This window comes from Girardinichthys multiradiatus, chromosome 11, assembly GCF_021462225.1.
Source record: "Girardinichthys multiradiatus isolate DD_20200921_A chromosome 11, DD_fGirMul_XY1, whole genome shotgun sequence".
Taxonomy (NCBI): Eukaryota; Metazoa; Chordata; class Actinopteri; order Cyprinodontiformes; family Goodeidae; genus Girardinichthys; species Girardinichthys multiradiatus.
The window spans coordinates 42,158,596-42,175,530 of NC_061804.1; the positions used below are offsets into that span (position 1 = coordinate 42,158,596).

At 40.1% G+C, this 16,935-nt stretch overlaps 1 protein-coding gene across 4 annotated transcripts in view; it reads left to right on the forward strand.

The window, feature by feature from the left end:
* The window catches only part of LOC124876431 (protein turtle homolog B-like), a 211,011-nt gene that overhangs the window by 130,655 nt on the left and 63,421 nt on the right, over window positions 1-16,935 (forward strand). For 3 of the 4 annotated variants that reach the window (XM_047379184.1, XM_047379187.1, XM_047379186.1), the window contains exons 12-14: window positions 2,656-2,779; window positions 8,736-8,911; window positions 14,011-14,237. In XM_047379184.1, coding sequence (XP_047235140.1) covers window positions 2,656-2,779; window positions 8,736-8,911; window positions 14,011-14,237 — 527 coding nt within the window. The remainder of the gene's footprint in view (window positions 1-2,655; window positions 2,780-8,735; window positions 8,912-14,010; window positions 14,238-16,935) is intronic. The other variant, XM_047379185.1, reaches the window with a different exon arrangement.

The following is a 16,935-nucleotide window of genomic DNA, read 5'->3' on the forward strand; positions in this document are numbered from 1 at the left end:
TAAGCCCATATCATCAGTCCCCCACCACCATGCTTAACAGTTAGTATGAGGTGTTTGTGCTAATAAGATGGGTTTGGTTTTCTTCTAACATTCAGTTCAAATACTTTATTAATCCCAAAGAGAAATTAAATGTTGTTGTAGCTCATATACAGGTTTCTGAGCTGATGAAGTTGCTGATGACTGTGGGCAGGAACGATCTCCTGTAGCTGGTCTGTCTTACAGCAGATCTGAAGAAGCCTCTGTCTCATGAAGAGGATGCTCGGGGTCCTCCATAATGTTCTTCATTTTATGAAGAATCCAAAAAACATGGCACTTTGTATTGTGATCAAAAATCTACACTGTCTCATCTGTCTAAATAAAATTGCTCCATACATCTTGTGCTTCATTCAGATGCACCTTTTGCTGTCAAATCATTTTTAGAAGAGGTTCTCTCTTTCAGCCCTTCCAAACAAACCATACCTGTTTCAGTTTTTATCCTAGCTATACTGTTATTGTCATGATGTAGGGTTGTTTGGTTTTTGGTTTCGGGTTTCTTATGTTTTTCACAGTTAAGGTTTTGACTCGTTCTTTTGTTATTATTCTTCATAGATTTTGAATCATGCTTCTGTTATTTTCCTGGTTATGCTTTAGCTTCATGTTTTTCTAGTTTGTTTATTAGAGTCTCTGTTTTTGCAGCAGCCACGTTTTGTTCTGTCAATTAAGTTTATTCGGCTCACCTGTCCAAGTTAATCTGTCTCCTTGCTCCACCTGGTTTTCAATCGATATATTCACACCTGCTCTGTTTGTCTTTGCGGAAACATCTTTCATGCTCATGTCTTGTTCTAAAACCAAGTCTTGTCTTTTTGATCTTGCCATGCCTGTCTTGCCTGCCCGTTTGTTTTGTTCCTGCCTCCTGCTGTGAGTGAGCTTTTGTTATTAAACTTTTTTTTTCACTTACCTGCTCGTCTGCATTCTGGGGTCCAATATAAAGTAAACCGTGACAGTTATGCAGCATTGTAACTGAGTCCTGTAAAGTCTGAGATGAAGCTGTTGGACCACTTGTTTGCTGAATATTAGACCATTTGCACATTGTTGGACGCCATTATGCCTTTCCAACGTCATCGGCCATTTTGTACCGCAGGATAGTCTGTCCTACAAAACCCAGCGGCCCCCGCGGCTGATAAGACGGGGCGTCGCAGCCCTGAGGCCACTGTCAACTATATAACAGAGGATGAGACGACCCACCATTTGCTTTTTCAGCTGGAGACCCGACCAGCAACTGAAGCGCATCACTTCTGGAGAAGAGTCCCAAGTGGATTTCATTTATTCTCCTTCGTTGGCCAACGCAAAATTCATGAATGAGGTTTCTGGAATGAGAAGGCCAGAAATTTCACTTTGCCGATCGAAGACGTGAGTTTAACACGTAACCAAAACCACGGAGTTTCAAGGAGACGCAACTTTTAGTGTGATTCGAGTCGCCATTTAGAGTCTAATGTGTTCTGAATTGTATGTGCATGCCATTGTTTTGAAACTTGCTGGTACTTTCGGAGACCGCCGTGTCTCGCAAATGTGTCTTTACCGTGCAAACACCTGCGCGCAGGTGCGCTGTGAAACTGAACTGTTATAATAACCTCATGGGGAAATTCACCATTTTTTTTGTCTTCAACATTACTGCTTACTAGCTTGCCGCCAAACGTTTTATAACTCTTTGCGTGCTCACCACCGCCCAGAGTTGGGGGATGTTTTATGACGGTGCATTTCACTGAGCTACACTTTCTGGCGGGCTGCGCTCCCAAAGCTTCATTCAACACCATATTCCCTTGTCATATTATCACTTTGGCCATAACTGCTGGTTTGATCGCATATGCACTCACTGCTGTTTTGCTTTATTTTGTTTAGTTAGGTGTTTTACCCACTTTTTGTGTAGAACTTTGCATGTTTGATGAGGTGAAGATTATTAAATCGGAAGAGCGGATTGTACCAGGCTGTGATTTAATAAATGTTCACATAGATAAAGAGAAGTCGTTTGTGTTTATTTTGTGTAAGAGTTATTCGTCTGTCAAAATAAGGTTAAAAGTTCCCCACGTTTCAGCAGAAACGATTGATTACACAGTAACATCTCTGGTAATAGTTATCAATTATTACCGAGTATTTAACGGTTGTAATTGTCAAAGGCGTTGAGCCACAATTACAACACCAGAAGACATCTCTGGTCTTCGATTCATAAATGAGGATTTTGGTTAAGAAATGTATTTTGTCAAATTATGATTGTTAATTATAATTCTTGATAAATATTAATTAATCAATAATCATACTTCCAACAAAGCTCTTGGTTTTTTGTATTTCCAAACAGTGCCTGGTCTTATGAAGGAATTTATTGGGTGTCTTCTCCTGGGAAGATTGTCAGCCCTTTTAAAGATTTTCCATTTTGTCACAGTAGTATGATGGAGGACAGATGGCCTTTTTGTCATATTGATGGGCTGTATAGATTTTCATGCGACTATATGGACAGTCAGGTTAACTTTGTTTTTCCATGAATGTACATTGGGTTGCTTGGGATCTCAACCTCCCTATGATAGGCTCGCAGTGAATTAATTTGGTAGATAAACTGAATGACTTCACAGTAGCAGTCAGTGACTAATATGCCCTTTTAACAACTGCTTCCTGTTTCTATAGGCACAAGCCCCCACTCCCCTACCAGCATCCACGTCGCAGCCTCCTCCACCAGGGCTAACGTATCCTGGGAGGCTAGCTATGATGGAGGCTTCGGGCAGACATTCTCAGTCTGGTACGGCCATGTGTGAGTCATCCCAGCATGCTTTGCTTCCTGCTTTTTCTTCTCTCATTATGTCCTTATTTTGTTGCTCAATATGTCTTTTCTAGGGTTACGTTCAGAGCAGTTGTAAAACCGCAGAAATGGGAAAATACATGGAAATCCAGTTTCAGTGAGTTTTTTAGACAAAAAAGATCATTGCAACCTAACTGAACCTGACCCAACTCTATCTGCTGTTGCTGCTGCATTGCTCTGCTTGGCTGTTTAAAAAGGCCTCAGTTGAAATGTCTGTTGTGGTTAACATTTACTACATGAATACATTGTGCAATATAATAGCAATCTGTGCAAACGTATACAGTCTGGAGAGCAAGTTAAATATAAGATGAAATTTATACCATTCAAACAAATTATCTGTGTTAATTGCTGCAAACTGTGATAAAGTAATAATCTTTACTACCTTGGTTTTTCTGAAATGATGCGAGACAAGGAGTATAAATAAGGGATCTCGTAAGCTGCTGTGGTACCGGCTTAGATTTCATTCAACAATTATTTGATTCACTTTCACAAATCTCACCCACTATTCCTGCATATCAGGATCTTTTAGGAAAGTAAGAGTGCTCCCCCTGTCCTTTATTGTGTAGCCAGTAAGCCTTTACACATCCAGTTAGCAATTTATTTTGTCTTCAATCAGTCTGATTTCTGTTTACAATAATTAACAGTGGCACTCTTGTTCAGTATAAAATGTAATTACTCAGTGTTTTATTGCATATTTAGTGTTATAAAGGATTGCCTCCATTTACTGTCATATTGTCAGAAAAGTGCATTGTAAATGGCTGTTGGTATGGATTTAGATTACAGCAATCAGGTTTTCTCAGTTTTCTCGCTCCAAACTAAGATAAAATAAGCCCTTTAAAATCAGTGTCAGCTGTTTCCTGTTGACTAGACACATTAATTGTTAAAACAGTTTTAGCCATAAATGTTTTAAAGGTCAGTGTTAAAATCTTTATTCAGTCTAACGTTGTGGGGTTAGGATTAAATTCCGTGTTGGCTATAACAACAGAGAGCACCAATTTAAATAGATTTTTGATTTGTTAGTGTTTTATTTTGTTTTTTTTAGTAGACAGAATTTGACTCCTAATTACTCCTTTCTCTGAGTAGTCATTAGCTTAAATTCCTCAGGAAATGTTCTCCTGAATTCTCTAGACTTAGAGCTGCTGACTGCTGTCTATTACAGGTATGATACTGATAACATAAAGGTAATCAACAAAACCTTTAAAAACAAAAAATTCTCAAATGAATTGACATTCATTTGAGAACACAACTGTATTCCTGCTAGACAGAGAAGAGATGATGGTGGGAGAGTAAAGGGAGCCATCTCTCAACCCAACAATGAAGAGAGGAGGATTTTATTGATCACATTGCAGCCTGAACCCTCTGCCACATTCACGAGATGAAAAGTGACAAAAACATTTTGCTTGGTAGATAGGGTGGCCAATAGCTCACTCATTATTGCTACCCCAAAAACCCAACCGTGGTGTGGACATTGGCTCAATGCAACTTCTGTTTCTATTAAATATGAATGTCTGTTAAATAAGCTGTAGAATAATATAATGAAGCCCAGACGCCAACTCTAGTTTTCTGCATCCTTCTATCCAAGCACTGTCAATATTGTAACAGTATGCATAGCTATAACTGTGTGGTATGTTTCATAAGAAGAAATTTCATAAGAAGTGTCGGTAAATACAGTGTGCAATAATCTGTTTTAAATTAAAAAAAAAAAGAAAGATATTTATAGTATGAGGCGATAGAGGTAATAATTCTTGATTCAGATGTGCTATAAAAAATCAGCTGAATCCTAATTTTATTCTGATCACTGCAACCCATCATGTTTTATTAATAAAGTGAAGTAACCAGAGAGCAGAACGAATAGGAAAACCAGCAGACAGCTGCTTTAATTAAAGATATTCATACTGACAGCAAGCCTTTGTGATCATTATGTCTCTACAGTGCTGCTGTCATTTAGATGTGCCTTCAAACTTCAGTGATTGGTTGCTGTGGATGAATTCCTACATAGCCAAGTTTGTCATGCTGCACACTAAAAAGATATACAGAAACTTTCAAAAGTATTCATACCCCATGAAACTTTTCAAATTTTCATTTTGCATCAACAAACTTCAGTGTGTTTCATTGGGATTGTATGCTTTAGACCAACACAATATAGGGCATAACTGAAGTACAAGTAAAAGTAGACATGGTTTTGTAAAAGTCTTCCTAAGTCAATGCTTTGGAGAGCCACCTTTAACAGCAATTACAGATGCAAGTCTTTGGGATACAGATCTACCAGATTAGGACATGTTGACACAAAGCTCATGCTCAGTCAGATAGATAGAAAATTACATCAGTTTTCTTGTCTTTCCACAGATTCTTATTGGAAATTAGTTGTATACTTTGACTGGGGCATTCTAATTCATGAATATGATCAAAACCATTCTAACTCTATTGATATGTCACGGATAAATATCCTGCTGGAAGATGAACCTCTGCCACAGTCTCTGGTCTTTTTCACAGGTTTTCTTCCAGGATTTCCTTGTATTTTCCCTGTATTCACCTCCATTAATCTTCCCATGAACTCTGACCAGCTTTACTGCCCCTGCTAAAAGGAAAGCTTTCCCACAACATGATGCTGCCACCACCATGGGTGGTGTATTCAGAGTGATATGCAGTGTTAGTTTTCCACCGCACACAGAACCCTACAGGTCCTTCTCAAAATATTAGCATATTATGATAAAGTTCATTATTTTCGGATGATTGTGGCATACAGCTCATGAAAACCCAAAATTCCTATCTCACAAAATTAGCATATCATTAAAAGGGTCTCTAAACGAGCTATGAACCTAATCATCTGAATCAACGAGTTAACTCTAAACACCTGCAAAAGATTCCTGAGGCCTTTAAAACTCCCAGCCTGGTTCATCACTCAAAACCCCAATCATGGGTAAGACTGCTGACCTGACTGCTGTCCAGAAGGCCACTATTGACACCCTCAAGCAAGAGGGTAAGACACAGAAAGACATTTCTGAACGAATAGGCTGTTCCCAGAGTGCTGTATCAAGGCACCTCAGTGGGAAGTCTGTGGGAAGGAAAAAGTGTGGCAGAAAACGCTGCACAACGAGAAGAGGTGACCGGACCTTGAGGAAGATTGTGGAGAAGGGCCGATTCCAGACCTTGGGGGACCTGCGGAAGCAGTGGACTGAGTCTGGAGTAGAAACATCCAGAGCCACCGTGCACAGGCGTGTACAGGAAATGGGCTACAGGTGCCGCATTTGAACCAGAAACAGCGGCAGAAGCGCCTGACCTGGGCTACAGAGAAGCAGCACTGGACTGTTGCTCAGTGGTCCAAAGTACTTTTTTCGGATGAAAGCAAATTCTGCATGTCATTCGGAAATCAAGGTGCCAGAGTCTGGAGGAAGACTGGGGAGAAGGAAATGCCAAAATGCCAGAAGTCCAGTGTCAAGTACCCACAGTCAGTGATGGTCTGGGGTGCCGTGTCAGCTGCTGGTGTTGGTCCACTGTGTTTTATCAAGGGCAGGGTCAATGCAGCTAGCTATCAGGAGATTTTGGAGCACTTCATGCTTCCATCTGCTGAAAAGCTTTATGGAGATGAAGATTTCATTTTTCAGCACGACCTGGCACCTGCTCACAGTGCCAAAACCACTGGTAAATGATTTACTGACCATGGTATCACTGTGCTCAATTGGCCTGCCAACTCTCCTGACCTGAACCCCATAGAGAATCTGTGGGATATTGTGAAGAGAACGTTGAGAGACTCAAGACCCAACACTCTGGATGAGCTAAAGGCCGCTATCGAAGCATCCTGGGCCTCCATAAGACCTCAGCAGTGCCACAGGCTGATTGCCTCCATGCCACGCCGCATTGAAGCAGTTATTTCTGCAAAAGGATTCCTGACCAAGTATTGAGTGCATAACTGTACATGATTATTTGAAGGTTGACGCTTTTTGTATTAAAAACACTTTTTTTTTATTGGTCGGATGAAATATGCTAATTTTGTGAGATAGGAATTTTGGGTTTTCATGAGCTGTATGCCAAAATCATCTGTATTAAGACAATAAAAGACCTGAAATATTTCAGTTAGTGTGCAATGACTCTAAAATATATGAATGTTAAATTTTCATCATGACATTATGGAAAATAATGAACTTTATCAAAATATGCTAATATTTTGAGAAGGACCTGTATATGGTAGCCAGACATTTCAGTTTTGGTCCCATCTCAACGGAGCACCTTTTTCTGCAGGTTTGCTGTGTCCTCCAGTTGTGCCAAACTGGAAATTGGGTCTTTTATGGCTTTCTTTTAATATTGACTTTCATATTGCCACTCATCCATAAGGGCTATACTTTGGTAGAGTACTGGACTAATACTGTATTTATCCTGCCTATAGATTCCCCCACCTGAGCGGTGGTTCTCTGCAGCTCCTCCAGAGTTACCATGTATCTCTGGGCTGCTTTTCTGATTATTGCTTTCATTACCCTTCCTGTCGGTTTAGGTGACTACCTTTACTTTGGTAGGTTAACAGCTGTGCCCTGCTTTGGCCCAACTCTTTGTCTGCTGGACTGAACAGGTGATTTCTGATTACTCTGGGCTTTATTTGGATAAATGAGAGGAAAGGGGACTGAATGTGAATGCATGCCACTCTTTTCTGATTTTCATTTATAAATAAAAAAATTAAATTAAAAAGGAATCCCAATGAAATGCTTTGAAATTTGTGGTTATATTACGACAAAAGGTGGAAAAGGTCAACAGGTATGAATACTTCAAGGGACTGTATTAAATAAACTGTAGAAATGTGATCGTTCTCAGTAATACATTGATAACCTTTTTAAAAAACTGGACTTCAGGCAGTTTTTATATTTCTTTAGCACCATTGGTTATATAAGTATAATTACTTCTACATTTCTTTACAATAAATAAATGTATGGATTAAACTGTGCTCTAGATACAGCTGTGTAGTTATTGCATGTGTGTAATTGTCTGCTTTGGTTAGTGATGAAGATCATTCAGTGTGAGCGTATGGCATGGCTAAAGGGCAAGCTGAAAAGTTGAACGCAGCATGATTCAATAACTGTTAAGTGGATGACATGTTCTTAACAATCAAGAATAAAATGTATTAGTTTATGTATGTTTTACTGGAATGTTTACATGATTAACAGTTATCGAGCAGAAGGAAAGACTCTCCCAACAAAAGGATAAGTGTCTGATTTACTGCCTAGGCAACTGCTAAGCTGAAGCTAAGCCCAGCGGTCTGCAGCTTGGGGTTGTAATTAGTGTAAACAAGCAGGTGCCATGCTGTACTTTTTATTATTGAGAATCATTACACTTTTAATATCTACCCTTGTAAGAAGCCCTAAAGAAATTCTGGGCTGTTAATTCAGTTTATTAGGTCAATTCTTACTGAATTGACCTAATAAAACTGGCCATGTTATAGTGAAGAAATGAGACAGAGTACATTACCTGTTCCTTGGAGGTGAGAAGTTAGATCTCTAACGTTACATCCGACCTAACCATGTGCCAGAAGCAAGTTGGACAATTGTCAGATTTGCTTATTCTTTTGCCTTTTGACCAGGCATACATGCTGATAATAATATACACATCGTAGCCATATTTAATTTTGCATTCAGGGGTGAGAATCTTCTGATCACAGAAGTGAAACACATCAATAGGATCATATATCTAGATTCCCTTCCCCTGACCTACCCAAAAGCTGTAGTAATACCAGGACATTTTTCTGCTATTTTCCTTTTTTTGACTTTCTGTGTTCCACAATTTGTGGAGTTTTTAAAGGTATTAATAAGTGTTAGAGACAATATAAAGATAAATACCTAGACAGTTCCATTATTTTACTGTCTGTTTGCTGTGTCATTTTTTCCTGTTGTTCCACTTACATCTCACCTTAACTTCTATTCAGGTTGAAAAGGGAACGTTTAGGTCCACACGACTGGGTTTCCATACCAGTACCTGGAGGCCAGGACTGGATGGTGGTGCCGGGCTTGGAGCCAGAGACAACATACCAGTTTAGTGTCCTGTCTCAAAATAAGCTTGGCACAGGCCCCTTCAGCGAGGTTGTCACTGTGAACACTCTAGGTGAGTATACCCACCTATCGCCTAATGGGAAGGAAATCCAAAATTAACATGACTTGGGAAGCTGGATGAATACAATAGCAAATCAACCACCCATGTTTAGGTTGAGCTACATGGTAAATCACTGAAAACGGTTTCAACTTTATTCTTCATAATTGAATTAGATACTTTTCTAAAATTTATGCATGACATATTCATAAAAACATTAATAGGTAGTTTCTGAAAATATCCAGACAGGTGAGAGGTGCTTCTTTAATGTTGCTCTGTCATTAACTAGGGGTTTGTTGCAGGACCAAAGTGCAAACAGTAGTTTGGGAGTTGACAGAACTGGTGAAAACAGGACAAGGAGCATAGGCAATGAGACTGGCATGGAATGGGAAGGCAAAAAGTAGAAACAGTAAAGAACAATGAAAACCAAACAGCTTATATAGAGAGTGAAGAGCAGGCAGGATAAGGAGGTGAGGGTAATCAGGAGGAGATGAGGAACAACTGAGACCAATGAAGACAGAGAGAGAGAGAGCTGAGGTTGAAGAGTAATGAGCAGGAGCAGACAGAGAGAAACATTACGGAGGAATCCAGCAGAATAATATTATTACAAAACATCTACATTAAAAAATAGAAGGCACCTCTTCAACTTGTTTGTTCAAGGAGACAACTGATGATCTAGATTCACATTTCAATTCACAAGTAAACTTATAATATTTTATGTCAGAGAAGTTCAGTGTTTTAGATCTGGGGTTGCCAGTGGGCCGGCTGCATACTTTGGGCCGCAGACTCAGTGTTAATATAAATCGGTCACTGGTAACAAGTGACTAAATCAGGTGTGTAAAACTCACCATGCTTGATAAAATCATTATTTCCCCCCATTTTCATTAAAATCTTTGCTAAAATACAATACAGAATGGCTCCTTGCACAAAGGACCACTACCTCCACCTTTGTTCAAGGAGGAACAGGAGGAGCACTGCCAGAGCCCTGCAAAATGACCTCCAGCAGGCCACAAATGTGCATGTGTCTGCACAAACGGTTAGAAACCGACTCCATGAGGATGGTATGAGGGCCCGACGTCCACAAATGGGGGTTGTGCTCACAGTCCAACACCATGCAGGACGCTTGGCATTTGCCAGAGAACACCATGATTGGCAAATTCACCACTGGCGCCCTGAGCTCTTCACAGATGAAAGCAAGTTCACACTGAGCACATGTGACAGACGTGACAGAGCTCTCGTTGAGAGCGATCTGCTGCCTGCAACATCCTTCAGCATGACCGGTTTGGCAGTGGGTCAGTAATGGTGTGGGGTGGCATTTCTTTGGAGGGCCACACGGCCCTCCATGTGCTCGCCAGAGGTAGCCTGACTGCCATTAGGTACTGAGATGAGATCCTCAGACCCCTTGTGAGACCATATGCTGGTGCGGTTGGCCCTGGGTTCCTCCTAATGCAGGACAATGCTAGACCTCATGTGGCTGGAGTGTGTCAGCAGTTCCTGCAAGATGAAGACATTGAAGCTATGGACTGGCCCACCCGTTCCCCAGACCTGAATCCGATTGAGCTCATCTGGAACATCATGTCTCGCTCCATCCACCAACGTCATGTTGCTCCACAGTCTGTCCAGGAGTTGGCGGATGCTTTAGTCCAGGTCTGGGAGGAGATCCCTCAGGAGACCATCCACCATCTCATCAGGAGCATGTCCAGGCATAGTAGGGAGGTCATACAGACACATGGAGACCACACACAATACTGAGCCTCATTTTGACTTGTTTTAAGGACATTACATCAAAGTTGGATCAGCCTGTAGTGTGTTTTTCCACTTTAATTTTGTGTGAGACTCCAAATCCAGGCCTCCATTGGTTAATAAATTTGATTTCCATTGATGATTTTTGTGTGATTTTGTTGTCAGCACATTCAACTTTGTACAGAACAAAGTATTCAATGAGAATATTTCATTCATTCAGATCTAAGATGTGTTATTTGAGTGTTCCCTTTATTTTTTTGAGCAGCGTATATGTGATTTATTCAAAATTCTATAAAATCTGTCTTTTTGGATTCTTATTTTAATTTTTCCATTTTAAAAAAATTCCAAAATGGTTTGGAGTCAATTCTCTAATTGTGGAGGGGTTGGGCTCAACCACCTTCTCATAATCACTTTCTTGTCAGAGGGCCTAAAGCAGTTTAATATTTCTTCTTTTTTCAAGCTCCGGTACCTGACCCAATTATAGATTTCGAAAATTGCCTGTTGTTTGAGTTCTAAACATGTCATTTCATACCTTATTAATATCAACCCAGTAACTGTTTAACTTGGGGCATTCCCAGAAAATGTTATAGTAATGTGCTGCTGTTGAACCACATTGCCTCCAGCACACTATATTAACCTTGACAAGGAGTCTTAAAGTATCTACTGATATTTTTAACAGTGCTCCCTCCACTCAAAAGAGTTGGTGGAAGACCACTAAAAGTTCCATATATTCTCCCAGTCGTGTTCCGAGCATGCTTGGATTTTCAGCAGGTAAATCTGAACATGAAACAGGTCCTTGCTACCAAAAGGGATCTTCAAGAACACTGTTGCAATAATAGCTGCAAAATGCAGTTAATTGTTGGCATTGGCAACTTAGTGCCATGATGTTGGTCATGAATACAAGGTGAGTATGATGATTGTGATTATGTTGATACTTAAAGAAATAATATTCAAACATAATTTTCCACTGTTATGTTGACGACACCCAGCTCTAACCCTGTTCTACGTCCACACCCACTTCCCCCTGTGACTGTTTACAGAAAATCAAAGTCTGGTTTTCATCTAATTTTCTCAAACTCAACCATGATAAAACAGAAACCTTCCTGGTTGGGACCAAATCCATCCTCCTAAATCCTTCCAGTTTTACCTTCACCATTGACAACTCATCTTTTTCTTCATCCACTCAGGTTACAAGTATGGGTATCATCCTTGACGGCACTTTATCTTTTCAAACACACGTCAACAATAGCACCCGGTCCGCCTACGTCCACATATGCAATATTAGCCACCTCCCCCCATCCCTTACTGCTGCCACAACTGCAATCCTGGTCCACACTCTTGTCACATCTCGTCTGGATTACTGCAACTCTCTTCTCTTCAGTCTCTCCCATAAATCCATTCACAAACTCTAACTGGTCCAGAACGCCGCTGCCTGTGTCATCTCTACAACACCACCTACCAGTCACATTTCATCAGTACTTTAACAGCTCCACTGGCTCCCAATCAGATATTGTCTGGAATTCGAAATCTCTATACATTTAAGGCCTTTCATCACTTTGTTCCTTTGTATCTGTTTGACCTCCTCCACAAAACACTCCCCCTCTCTTAGGTCAGCCTCCTCTATCAGTCTCATTGTTCCCTCTGATCGTCTGACCATTAAGGGATTCAGGCCTTTCAGCCGATCTAAAATGTATTATTATTATTATTATTATTATTATTACATAAATGAGCATGTGACTGATATAGGACCTAGAAGCCAGAATATGGACATGCACCTGATTTATCATTACTTAAAACTGAGATCACATGTGTGTGACAACAGAGACTTTGGACCAGTTTCTGCCCTGCCCTGACCCTGGTGTCCTTCTGACTGGTTGAACAGCTCTTTGGTACCATACTTTAATCTAACAAAATCAATGCTCAGTTAGCCATTTAACATTTCATATACACCATAGGACAACATCCTATGCCCATTCTAAAAAACTGTATTTGGAAATAACAATTTCAGGATTTCTATTGTGTAGGTTTAAAGATGGAGTTACAGCAGCTTTTTTAACATCCTAAAAAGATTGTTGTTCAGTCCTTTTTATTTTGTAAAATAAAGCAAACATTTCATCTTGTTATACCAGTGATTATCAGTGTAACAGTCTTAAAACGTACCTTAAAGCTTTAGTTGTTATATGTTTGGATTTCTTATTTCAGCTTTGAGGCATGAGGCATTATTGGTGCTCTATCTAAGGGTAAATGAAGCTGTCAAAGATTATTATGCAAAGATACATGACATGCTGAAAATGGAGATAACTATCCACGCTGCATCACTTTCACTGTGAGCCACGAGGAGAAACAAAGGTCAAAGCTTTCTGCTGAGGGGCTGCTCCTGGTCTCTCTCCATCTTAAAATCTTTCCTCCTTTCATTTCTTAGTAGTTTTAGTTCTATTTTAGTAGGAACAGGTGTGCTGGAAATGGGACTAATAGACAGGGTCAAACTGTCATTTTGTTACCTCATTTATCTTAGGCCTTTCTTTTATCCATTTCCAACCTCTGTTTGGTTGGGTTTCGGGGAGTAATTTATCCTTTGATTAGTCTGTAAGGTTATAAGGTCCACAAATACTTGGTGAGGTGTAGGCATTCATTAGGGGCTCTACTAGAGCTTCACAATACATCTAGTCCCAGTCATCGTCACAATATCAATGTGTGCAAAATCACAATTGGAAAGAACTGCTTTAATGTTATATTTGACTGGCTTTAATATTTCAGCTGACATGCAATAAAATCTGTTCCAATAATAATATGTTTGGTCACTTAGCTGGAGGTTCCCCATAGCTCACACAGAACTTAGTGACTAACATGCTATAGCTCATGGTGGGATTTGAAACTCTGTGGTAAAGGAAAAAAAAGATCAGTGGAAACTGTGGCTTTAATGTAATTAATATTGTCATTAAAATATTCACCGATATTCTTACCATGTCATCATTTCTTAATATCATCCAACCATAGGTGCAACCTGTTGCCCTGGTAGCCAGGTCAGTGGAAGAACAAGCTTGATGGTTTCTGTAACTGTAACCTGCTTCAACCCTTCACTATGTTATTCTGAGAGCAGAGTTTACTTCGCCTTTTTATTAAAATCATTTTTAGATCATTTGGTCCTTCAGCTGCCTTTAATCTAAGTTGGTCCAGATGGCTACAAGCAGTGACTTGAACCTTTAATACGGCCAAATCAGAAGATATGACCTAACTACTGTACAGGCATGTTCAATGTTTTGTTATTAAAAGGTCCAGAATGTTGTGAAAACAGGTGTTTTACTCAAGAAAAATCTGGAATTTTAAAATGAAATTTGCATCAATATCCCAAACCTGATATGTTCTTTCAGTATTTCCTACAAGTACCCCTGAACCATTGGTGCTGCTTACCCCACCACGGTGCCTCACAGCCAATCGCACGCAGCAGGGAGTCCTGCTCACCTGGATCCCACCTGCCAATCACACAGCACCTATCCAGCGTTATGTAATGGAGTTTCGTCTGGGGGAACGATGGGAGATCTTGGACGACAGCATTCCTGCAGGAGAGTTGGAGCTGCTTGCCCGAGACCTTATCCAGGTAAAACACAGTGCAGGTACTTGGTTATGTCTGCTAGTTCCATATCTGAACTGATCTGGAATTAGAAGATCTAGGTCATTTCTAAATGTTTTGGCTGTGACATAAATATGCTCTGATGTTTAAGTTTTCGAGTTTTTTTTCTGGCCACAGATCTTTGAGTCACTTTTTAATTGCTTTTGCCTTGTACCCTGATGCTTAGTCATGCTCAAAAACGTAGGTCTTGTTGGTCTTTGTTTCTGTTTTGGGCAGAATTGTAAGGAAACCCTCCTCCTTGGATAAGGAACAACCCCACCAATGGATTGTATCAGGATGACTGATGGAAGGGCTCACATTTTCTTTTTTAAATCTTAGAATCAGTGATAGTTGGTGATAGAGAAAATATCTACACAAGTCTTCTGCTGTCCATCCTTGTTCCTCCTGCAAATTTTCAGTTTGGGATCCTTGTTTTCCTTCTTGTGATTTAAAAGTCTTTATCCCTGTGTGAGCTCACACCCAACCACTGCTGATGTTAAACAAATTCTGCATTGTTGGAAACTCGATCCTATAACACACCCTTTAGAGGAGGATCCTGGTACTTAGTGCACGCTTTTGGAAATAGTGATATCTTCATCACTGCAGCTGAACGTTGGTGATCCAAAAAACTGTTCTTTCAGCTTCAGCTTCTGAGCAGCAGGTAACTTACAAGTTAGGCCATTATACCACAAAGGGACTCCGGCTGCATGCTTTTCTTTAGAGGTAATAATAGCTAAAATAAGACATTGCTTTCAAGCACATCTGTCCCTCTTTCTACCAGTCAATCTGTTAATAAGGTTGAGAAACAGATTTTAGACTCTCCTAGACTTACCTGCGGATGATGGTATGATATAAGTTAGCTGAATATTTTGTGCAAAAATAATGTTCATACGGGTAGAATAGCATTATTGTCCCTTTAATGGGGAAAGTCAGGAGGTCATATAGTGACCTTTTAAGCTAATAAAGCTCTTTGAATGATTATGCATTTGATCACCCTGTGCAATAATATAAAACATTGTCAACTCTCAGAACATTAAAATAAATAAATAAAGTATAAACGTAAAGTCATAAAGTTTACAAAGCAGAGCATTTGTGTGACCTCCTTTTGAAGATAAGAGTAATGTTGGAGCCTATATAATGTACAATAACACTGTTTTAGACTATCACTAAGTAGCCTTATATGTCGGCTCACCACAAATAAAACAGCTTCATTAACACCATCATGTTTGGTGTAATAATATGCTGTCACGTTCAGTGCAGTTGTCATAGTAACAGGGCAGGTGTGCATATGCAGATTAGGCTAACTGTGGGTTTCTGTGTTTTAGTCAACTGTGCATCAGTATGAAATGTGCAGGGAAACTATGGATGTTATCTGTGTAACACTGTGTAATACTAAAACAAAACTAAGAATTGCCTTTTAAGAAAATGCTAAACTAGAAAAAAATGACAGGAAACAAAGAAAATCCTTGATTTCAGTTGCGTAAATTGAAAATTGATGTGCTGATTTATTTGCCCTGACAAAATTATTGTTTTCTTTGGTTTTTCTCAGGTGTTGCAGTCCACTGCTGCTGTGACATGTTTGAGCATCTTTCTTTAATCCAGCTACCACTTTCTGGTCTACAGAAGTACCTATATCTCTCCTTCCTCTTCCCACAAATGCCCACACACACTTTATCTCTCTTGTTTTCACTCAAACACACACATAACACCTGCATTGTATAACTTTGTTGCTGCAGATTTCTTCCTTTGTGGTTAGAATATTTAAACCAGGAGGTTTGTTCCATCTGGATTTCATATTTGTGTGAAACTGAATGTTTGTCCTAATCATGTTGCTCAGTCTATTCATCTGGTCATCTGCTTGCAGCTCTGCGTGTGAAGCCAGTGACACTACAAAGCCTGTTGTGTTAACGTGTCTGGAAGCAAGTAGTAAACATGAGGACTTTAGATTATCATGTTTAACAATATTAAATATGTTCTACACTTCCATATTGCTTATGTGGACATACAGTAAATCTCTTACTTTTATTTAAACTTATTTTCTACTCCAGTGTGATTTGGAGCACAGTCATTAGCACTGCTCCACACAGCCACACTTATCTCCTGTCACTCTACTGCAAACGTCAGATGCTGACAAAAAGAATTAAGCACCCAGAAGAAATAGTCTTGTGGATGTAAGTTAGTAGACATGTAGACCAGTGATGGGTGTGTAAATGATTCAGTTTAGTCAGCAAGAAGCTGAAACATCAACAAAGGCCTCCATAGGTTTTCTATTGTGGCATCACCAGTCAGTCAGTCATTTTCTACCACTTATTCCATAGTGGGTCACAGGGGAGCTGGTGCCTATCTCCAGCAGTCTATGGGCAAGAGGCAGGGTACACCCTGGACAGGTCGCCAGTCCATCGCAGGGCAACACACAAACAACCATGCACACACCTAAGGGCAATTTAGAGTGACCAATTAACCTAACAGGCATGTCTTTAGACTGTGGGAGGAAGCTGGAGTACCCGGTGAGAACCCACGCATGCAGAAAGACCCCCGGTTGGGAATCGAACCCAGGACCTTCTTGCTGCAAGGCAACAGTGCTACCAACTGTGCCACCGTGCAGCTCTCTGTGGCATCACCACTGTAGGGTTATTAGGCTGTTGCTGGGGCGTTATGTGCTGGATATGCATTGGACAGCATTACC